Here is a 9,008-nt window from a genome sequence, read left to right on the forward strand (position 1 = left end):
CATGGCATCTTTCCTTAGCTGAACTGCTTAAATTCAGTGTGTTCATTTCATTCACTTTATAATCAAGATAGTTTCATGCAGCTAGGTGTACTGGTTCTACTTTTATTTACATGAAGCAATAACATAACCTTATATTCTATCCCTATGAAAGAGCTTGAGAAACTTAATTTTGAAGTACTCCCTACTGACGTTCTTGTAATCTCCATTTCATTTTGCCACAAACTTCAGTAAATAATTCATGGAAGAGTTTCCTGCTACTTTAACCCTACAATCCAGTTTTGACCATCACATGAACAAATTTGGCTCGAGGGCCAGGTAATGCCCATGCGGTCATGAAAAAATGTAACCAAGGGCCAGGGTGATGGGAGCATGACGACACGAGACTTGTAGCTAGAGGCCGGGTGACAGGAATGACTGCCATAGTGCACAAAGCTCTGAGGTTAATTAATGTGGGTATTTAGTTAGGGCTTTTGCATTACTTTTATCAATAAACATGTGGAAGATACCAACTGTGAGCCATGACTGGGAGAATGGCAGCACCAGGGAGGATGTCATTTCCACACTAGGATCCTTTTCCCGCCCACATTGATTGGCAGTATAGGTTGTATATTAAGAGAAAACTTATGGCACAGCCAAGAGATATGGAGTCTGTGCATGGAAAAGAGTATTACTATCAAATGACAATTATATACATAGGAGAATGGCAAAAAAGTTAAGATGTTTATGCAGAAAGAAAATAACATTACATAGGGGAGGAATGGAGTCCTGTCACCTTACAGAAGTGTTCGTGTGTACCCGGTCTACAAACTGCACACCCGTCAAAAATGGATGCTCAAAGCAAGCAATGCCCATATTTTGGGTAGTAAAGCATTTGCATCTATGAAGTTAACAAGGAAAAGTTTGATTCAGTTTCCATTTTCATGATCCTATGTTAACCTTACTAAGCAATTGGAATAAATAGTTCATATTGAAGCTTAATAACCGACTACTTCCATTTCAATTGTGTTAGTGATCAATTTATTTATTCAAAGGTTTTTCACTGTCTTATTATACTCCATTAACTGGTACAAGTGGTATCAATAAAAGTCTTTCTTCCCAGCTTTGTTTATTGACCAATTTTCTGGAATGCTTAGTCAAACAGACCGAAGCCCATGTCATCATCAGATTCCTCCTCAGGTTCTTCCTCCTTCTTGGCTTCCTCCTTTGGAGCAGCGGCAGCAGATGCAGCTGGAGCTGCAGCAGCAGCAGCGGCAGCAAACTTGCTTGGGTCCTGTTAAAAATAGGGTAAAATTTTAACACTTTCCTTCTAGGTTACTTTAAACTGGAATCAAAATTTCTAATTTGACAACTTTTTTCATCTACTAGTCAACTCAAAAATTAGTTACTTACAGCCAAGAACTCCTTGAGGGTTGCAGCCTCCTTGAAGCTAATGTCAGTAACTGCTGCAATGGCCAGCAAGTTCTTGAAGCCATTGACAATGGAGTGAGGAACAGAGGCAATGGTGGGGAAACCAATTGCCAGGGACACTGAAGCAACATTGGACAGACCCTGGAAATAGGTTATTTATATTAAAGATTGTTACATTTCAAATACACCCACTGCAATGTGCCAATAAAGTTTAGGTACAATAATTTGAAGACTTACTCCTGAGGTCAACCTTGGATTCAAATATGAATTGCACAATCAAGCTGAACAACAAATAAAATTTTAGAATGCCATTTCTCAGCTTATTAACTAATCCATAAAAAATAAATTGCTGCAATAACTATTAGAAGAATCAAGGTATCCTGCCTTTGCTATTGCACATTACTAAAAGGATTGATGCTAAAAGAAATGCATGGGCAAGGCATCCCCAATTGGAACTTCACAAACTTTCCCATAATATAACATTAATATTCCCAGAAACAATTCAGCAAATGCTTTGACACAGAACCAAATTAACCATGCCAATAGTTACATTAGTAAAATCTGACTTTTCATAAAATTGGGCTTCCCAAAAAATATTTAAATGCAATAATTATGAAGGCAGTCCTAGGAAATTTTGTTTTGTACTCGTTCATAGTCAGCTATACAAATGTTTACAGTTATAGTTTTATCAGAATCTATCAGGCAAATTCATTTATCTATATTTTATCACACGAGACTTTGCTCATTTCAAAATATATGAACTCTAAGAGGAGCTTGCAGTATTTGTGGTAGGGATTTCAGTCTTCTTATCTTGTACCCTAAAGGCTGCAATTTCTCAGCCTTAGCTGCCACAAAAAAAAAACTATTATGATCTTTCATGTTTGTATTGAACTTGCACACTAGAAAATTTATGCCTCACGCTAGCAGGTCTTGGGTTATCGAACTGTGGGAACATAAAATAAAAAAAATAAAAATAAAAATCCATGCCACAGAAAGAAGCAGAGGGAGTTAATGCAAGAAAGCACTATAAAAAATAGTGGAGTGAAAAGTGATACTGTTGGGGTAGTAAGAGGTACGGGGTGTTTGTAGGGGTGGAGATAGATAAACCAATTTAAAAGATAAGGAAACTAACAAACAATACCAAAATTGAGGAACCTCAATCCTTGCCTCCCATAACACTGGAAAATGGGAAAACAGCCATCAGTTTTTGAAAAACTATGCTCAAGGGAGCCAGCTTGAAAGCCTTTAGATTCAACAATACTGGACAAGGTTGTTTAAACTTTATTCCTTGCATTTGCCAAAGCTTTGAGCCCCACACAATCTGTGTCAAAATCTACCGAATAACAGCTGACAAACCATTCCTTGATTAAAGGCATTTCCCTTTGCTTAACCCGACAATAACTATCAGAAATCTCTAGGCATCACAGACTCTGGTGATTTCTGGCAACCATCCTGCTGTTGACCTGGGAGTCTGCTACATGTAATGGAACTTTCCGCTCGACTCCCTCTAGCACGTTGCAACGCCTGTAGCCGTACACAATGTGAAGAGTTGTCTTATTACGACTATAGGCATGGCCAAGCAGATACGAGTTAATGACCTGTTCATAAACAAAGATGGTTGCCTTGACACACGAAAGGGTAAAAGGGAGCATGACCACAGTGAGCATGACCACAGTGAGCATGACCACAGTGAGCATGACCACAGTGAGCATGACCACAGTGAGCATGACCACAGTGAGCATGACCACAGTGAGCATGACCACAGTGAGCATGACCACAGTGAGCATGACCACAGTGAGCATGACCACAGTGAGCATGACCACAGTGAGCATGACCACAGTGAGCATGACCACAGTGAGCATGACCACAGTGAGCATGACCACAGTGAGCATGACCACAGTGAGCATGACCACAGTGAGCATGACCACAAATAACCAACCAAACCACAAAGGACATCATTCCAGCAGTTAACATCCACTGATTTCTACAAGGCACCATCTGGCTCAGGTATCATTTCAACTTGAAACTGTCAGATGAATCATAGTTTTAACTTCATAATCTTTAAGAGCCTCAAATGTCCATGAAGGATGTAGAAAAGTGATGGTATGTGAACTGTCCAACCGAGAGAATTGGATATCAATTTCATGTTCCTGTCGCTCACATAGGGAGTGGACATCCACTTCCAGGCAGGAGGTATGGCATACCTTAGTCTCTGCATGATAATGGGGTTACAGTCATGCCCTTACTTGACCACCCCTTGCTGCAGTGTGACCTTATTGCCTAGGTAATGCCAAGGATCAGGTAACTATTACAACAGGTGTTGACACCACTCTCTTCACAAGCATGCTAAATGTCATGTTCATCTTTAAGGTATACTCTACAATGTACTCCCAAGGTTATACATGGGGTATAAAATTCTTGTGGAACAGAGCAAGCATGCTGGTCACAGGAACAAGCACTCTGATACAGATACCACCCAGAAGTAAGGGTGCCTGACACCAAGGTAACCATCATGAATGGGTTAATATGGGAGCAGATCTAATTTTTTTCACCCGATTGTGAGGGTAGACAAAATCTATATCTAGGTAGACTAAACAAATTACAAAATGGAAAGTAAATAGTTATAATCCTCACCTGCTGGAATGTCTTCAACAAGTCCTCATCAGTAATATCCAGAACCTTGGGGGAGAAGACTGTGCCCTGATCGTACACCTGCTGTACCACCAATCCGTACGTGAAGGGAGAGATGTTCAACATGTTAAGGAGAGCTGCCTCGCTGGCACCCACCTTGTCTCCCTCATTCATCAACTGCACGTCATTCTGTGGAAAAAGGTTTCTGATTAAGCACTGCATAAGAAGAATACCCACAGCAAAAACCTTGTGATATATTCCCTGCCACTTGCTCAAATGTAAATAACACACTAATGAAATAATTATTTACTCTACTGGTAAAATTAGATGATTTTCTAAATTTATTACATAAAAAATAGATAAATTTTCTTTTGCTTGACAATTCAAACTTAAATATTGAAACTAACAGAAGAAAAAAATATGTAACATCCATATGATGATACCATCCAGAAAAAGATAGTAATTCTAGGTCCCATATTTAGGGTACCCAGTTTAGAATAACAGTCACCTTAACTTAATTCATAATTTTCCTTCAAAATATATATATATATATTTTTAATCACCCTTAATCCCTCACAGGATCAACATCATAAGACTAGTGATTTCAGGCAACCATCCGGCCGCTGGAACTGGGAGTCCCCTACACGTAAAATAACTTCCCACTCAATGCATCCAAGTGCGTTGCCACGCTTATAGCCCTACCCAGCAGATCAAGTGGTTTGCTATGACGGCTATACATGTGACCTGGCAGTAGCAGGTTAAGCACAAAACATACAAATTTACATTACTCCATAAGCAAATGGTAAATATAAATTACAAGGCATAGAAAATAAAGGTTGCAGAACCATCCACAATTACAATCCAAAAAGGAACAAAATGTCCAAAAGTACAGGAAACATGTCGAAAATGAAATGGCTCTAGGAAAGCTTGGTTTCTGTTGATGCGACTTTAGTTTTGATACATTTAGACATCATCAAACAGGTGTTAAGTCCTACATATTTTTTTCCTGACACCATTCTATGTAAAAGCTGCTCAGAATATATCTAGCATTTTTTTTTTTACATATCTAAAGTTCCAATTATAAGATGGCATCCAAGTAGATTTTTTTTTCTTTTTTAATACAAAATCCTTACCCCCATCCACTTTCTCTTCTGGCTTACATCTTTACTATATCCAAGTATGATCCCCTGGTTCTGCAATATGCATGCACATTAAAACCATGTCAAATACTTACCACAATTTCAATGGTACCCCTGGCAATCTTGGTAGGGATCTGCAAAGCCTGGAAGAAACTGGTCTTCTCAGGACCAAGACCAGTGTTCTGGGCAGGGATGGTGACGGGGCATGGGGCAATGGCACCAGGACGAGCAGGAGCCCTCTTCTTGTTCTGAAGCAGCTTATCACGAACTTCACACAGGTCGTCGTTAGTGAAGACGAAGCCAACATTGTTTACAATGTGTGGCAGCAGCCTGTGGGGGTATTAGGATTTGGTTAAAACTGACCTCTAAGCAAAAGTACACTATCATAGTTGAAATGACATTAGGTAAACAATGTCCTAAATATCAATCTAATAACACTTTTACAAAAGATTTAGAGAAGACAAATCTAAAATTTACTAAAAACTTGTTACTGACAATCCAGGCCAGTCCCCCTACCCCCCAATTAAAAATCCAAGGAATAACGTAAAAAGAAAACAGGACTGCCTTCATCATATTTTACACAAGGGTATGACATCTTCAGTGTCCTGTAGCCCACTGTATTGCCAATAACTCATGCTATTCAGAGAACAGTCAAGAAAGTCTTCTATGGATATGCTTCCCAGCTACATTTATTTTCTCTAAATATTTTTTGGAAGCCTTAAAAAAGGTACTTTTGAAATCTGTTTGTAATAATTCACTCACCTCTCCAAGGAAGGGTTGCTTTCCAGATGAGCACGGATGGCCTTGCGCATCATGGTGTTCTTGCCCATGAGGACAACAGCGCAGCCACGCAGGCTCATACGGATCTCCTGCATCTGCTTGGAGCCGACATTGTCAGCACCCACGATGAAGCAACGGCTGTATTCATCCAGCAGCTGGGTGATCTTGGTGAAGTAATTAGCCTTCCATGTTGATTTGTCCACCCTAACCATCTTGAAAGCGTGGCTTAAGGCACCGTTGTACCGGACTTAGGGACTGAAAGAGAAGAGATTTGATTAGCACTTCAAATGACAGTTCTTAAGGTGAAAACTCAACAAATACAGGGGACCTTCCACAATGAGAATACTAACTGCTGCTAGGACAGCCTCATACATTACCATCTGCATTACAATTTAGATCAAAAATTAATTTGGGTGCAATAAAAAAAGCTAGAAACTTAATTCCTCTGGTAGAGATGAAATCCTATACATAATGCTATGCAAATGGCTACTAAAACCAAAGCAGTCATTCAAAGTCATGAAATGCTAGTTCCATTGACTACAGTCATTATTTGCCATAAATCTAAGATACTTTGCATACAGGTCAACTTGTGCAGGGTTTTATTAACCCAATGCCATTGGGGGAAATACTGTGCTCATTTTTTATTTCTTTTGTGAAAAGTCTCTGCACATAGATGACTCTACTAGTACTTAGCCACAAAGAAGTTGATCAGTAGACCTTGTGACCTTACCTGATATCACCTTTCCTTGAATTAGCGAGGAAAAACAGTTTTTGCTAATGCTATGAATATTGATGATATTTCTATTATAGGCACTATTATTACTATAAGGTTATAAACATTGTATATACGAGGCAGCTGTGTGCTCATTTGGCACTGATGGCATTTGTTGAGTAGAAACAGTTCCTCTCACAAGAGACATCACTCATGACAGTAAAGCTACAATTAAGTATCATTGCTTCTGACCACGGCGCTCAGACATGACCTACCTTATAGAGGCACTGTTCAGAGAAGATCTTTCTTGCTAGTTGTTCGACCACCCTAATATAAACAGGATCCAATATAAAACTTAATGAAATAAACCAACCAAACTCCCAACAAAGCGAATGTCAGTCAAAAGGGTTTCTTTGGTTTTTACCGAGACAAACATAACTATAAAACAGATTCGTGAAAACCCAAACCTTAAATACTCCATCATTATCCTGAAGTAAATTGCGCGTCTGTAAACTCCCAATAAATCAGTGTCCCTCGCTGTACCAATTTTATTATATTTTGTTCCCATGTTAACCTAAAATCCTCCCCAGATCACCAAAGTCCATCACATCATCTCCTTCCAAAGTTTAAAAACTAAATATTTTATCCTTTAAAAAAGCACGATTGAAATAAATTAAACCAAGTGGCCTTTCCATTAAGCATAGCAAGTAATAGAAACCCTTTTTTCCGCCATGTCCCCGGAAAAAATAAGCCTATATAATCCCTAATTTCTCAGGTTAAAAACCCTCCCATCGCCCAATTACCCTCACCTGTCCAGACATAACGCCATATACCCTATGAAACCTCATAATCATAATACGAATGACATGTGAACACCACCGAGAAACCATCTTCACTTCGGCAAGATGGAGCTAAAACTCAGGAGTTCAGCATGGATTCGGGTTGGGTGCAGCACTTTCCACGATCTTTTTTCCTTTGTGGCATTATAATTCATGTGTGCTGATTATTTCTCACACCCGTGCCTGAAACTCCGCAACCTCTACAAGAGAATAATCATTTACTTGCCCTAGCTTTGTGTGCCTACCCTAATACTAAACCAGGACTCCTAATATAAACTTAATTGCAAATAAACCCAAACCAAACTACCCCACGAATGCAAGACACTCAATATAGGACTGATTCTCTTTTGAAGTTTCAATACACTTGACAAAATCATAATGGATAATACAGATTTCGAAGAAAAATTGCCACGCTTAAAATTACTCAATCGATTATCACCTAATAAAATAACCCGGTAAAATGCACCAAGCAAATCATGTGTTCCGTCGTCTTGGACTTAATTTCATGTATTTCGTTTCCCCTATCATAACCCTAAATTCCCCAAGGAGTCACCACAAGTACCACAATCACAATATTTTCCTCAAAAGGCTTATAAAACCAACATTTATCCGCTTAAAAAACACGTTGCCAAAAATGTAAACAAACGTGGCCTTTTCCCTCAACCCATGCGGGACTACAAGCAACCCCTATTTCTCCCCATTTCCCCGAAAAATACAGCCTTCCAACCCTCTTCTCATTACGAAAACGCCTCCCATCGACCCAATACAACCCTCACCGTGTCCAAAAACGCCACTATAACACCAAAAACGCATAAAAATCCATAAAATAAGGGAGACATTCGGGAGACTCATCCTTACCGACGTAACCACACGAGGGAGAGAGAGAATGAATGGCGGACGAGGACAAAATACGACTCTTGGCCGGGGATGAAAAGCTGCGAGGACAAAATAATATGGGATTTTTTTTTTTTTTTACTTTTTGAGGTTTTATATCGTTCTTCGGTTGGTATTTCGGGGTTTATTGTTAGTTCATGTTATTTGTGGGATTTTTGGGGACTTTGTTTTTATGGTTTTTGTTAGGATTATCGGTATTTTTCGGAGGTTTGTTGTGGGTGGTGATGTCACTATTTATTTTCGTCATTGCAGTATTTATTGTTGTCATCTTTATTATTTTTCTTATCCTCGACATTACTTTCAATTTCAATTTTACAATTTTCATTACCATTTTTTGTTTGTCGTGTTTTGTTGATAATATCACTGTTATTGCTATTTCTATCATTGACGATTATGACATTACTTTCACTCTTCTTTCTTCTTTTATAGGGTTTTAGACTATATAACAGCCTATATTCCCTAATTACTTTCACTCTATATTGTTGCTGTTGTTGTTGTTGTTGTTGTTGTTGATGTTGTTGATGATGATGATGATGATGATGATGATGATGATGATGATGATGATGATGATGATGATGATGATGATGTTGTTGATGATGATGATGA

The 9,008-nt window shown here is 38.9% G+C and overlaps 1 protein-coding gene across 1 annotated transcript; it reads right to left on the minus strand.

Annotated features, from left to right (window-relative positions):
• Window positions 1-1,092: 1,092 nt before the first annotated feature.
• LOC119579403 (60S acidic ribosomal protein P0-like) lies at window positions 1,093-8,494 on the minus strand. Its single transcript, XM_037927196.1, has 6 exons — window positions 8,367-8,494; window positions 5,940-6,212; window positions 5,273-5,507; window positions 4,042-4,227; window positions 1,390-1,548; window positions 1,093-1,270 (listed from the first exon to the last, which is right to left on the minus strand). Exons 2-6 carry the CDS (start codon window positions 6,167-6,169, stop codon window positions 1,130-1,132), a joined length of 951 nt encoding a protein of 316 aa, XP_037783124.1. The 5' UTR covers window positions 6,170-6,212; window positions 8,367-8,494; the 3' UTR covers window positions 1,093-1,129.
• Between the last annotated feature and the right edge of the window lie 514 nt (window positions 8,495-9,008).

This window comes from Penaeus monodon, chromosome 12 (assembly GCF_015228065.2).
Source record: "Penaeus monodon isolate SGIC_2016 chromosome 12, NSTDA_Pmon_1, whole genome shotgun sequence".
NCBI classification, from domain to species: Eukaryota; Metazoa; Arthropoda; class Malacostraca; order Decapoda; family Penaeidae; genus Penaeus; species Penaeus monodon.

Excerpts from the sequence above, each read along its gene's own strand:
- LOC119579403 (XM_037927196.1), bottom strand. The coding sequence starts at position 6,169 with ATGGTTAGGGTGGACAAATCAACATGGAAGGCTAATTACTTCACCAAG. Across the intron at positions 5,508-5,939 it reads AGCAACCCTTCCTTGGAGAG|GCTGCTGCCACACATTGTAA; the intron begins GTGAGTGAATTA and ends ATACCCCCACAG. Across the intron at positions 4,228-5,272 it reads GGGGTACCATTGAAATTGTG|AATGACGTGCAGTTGATGAA; the intron begins GTAAGTATTTGA and ends CTTTTTCCACAG.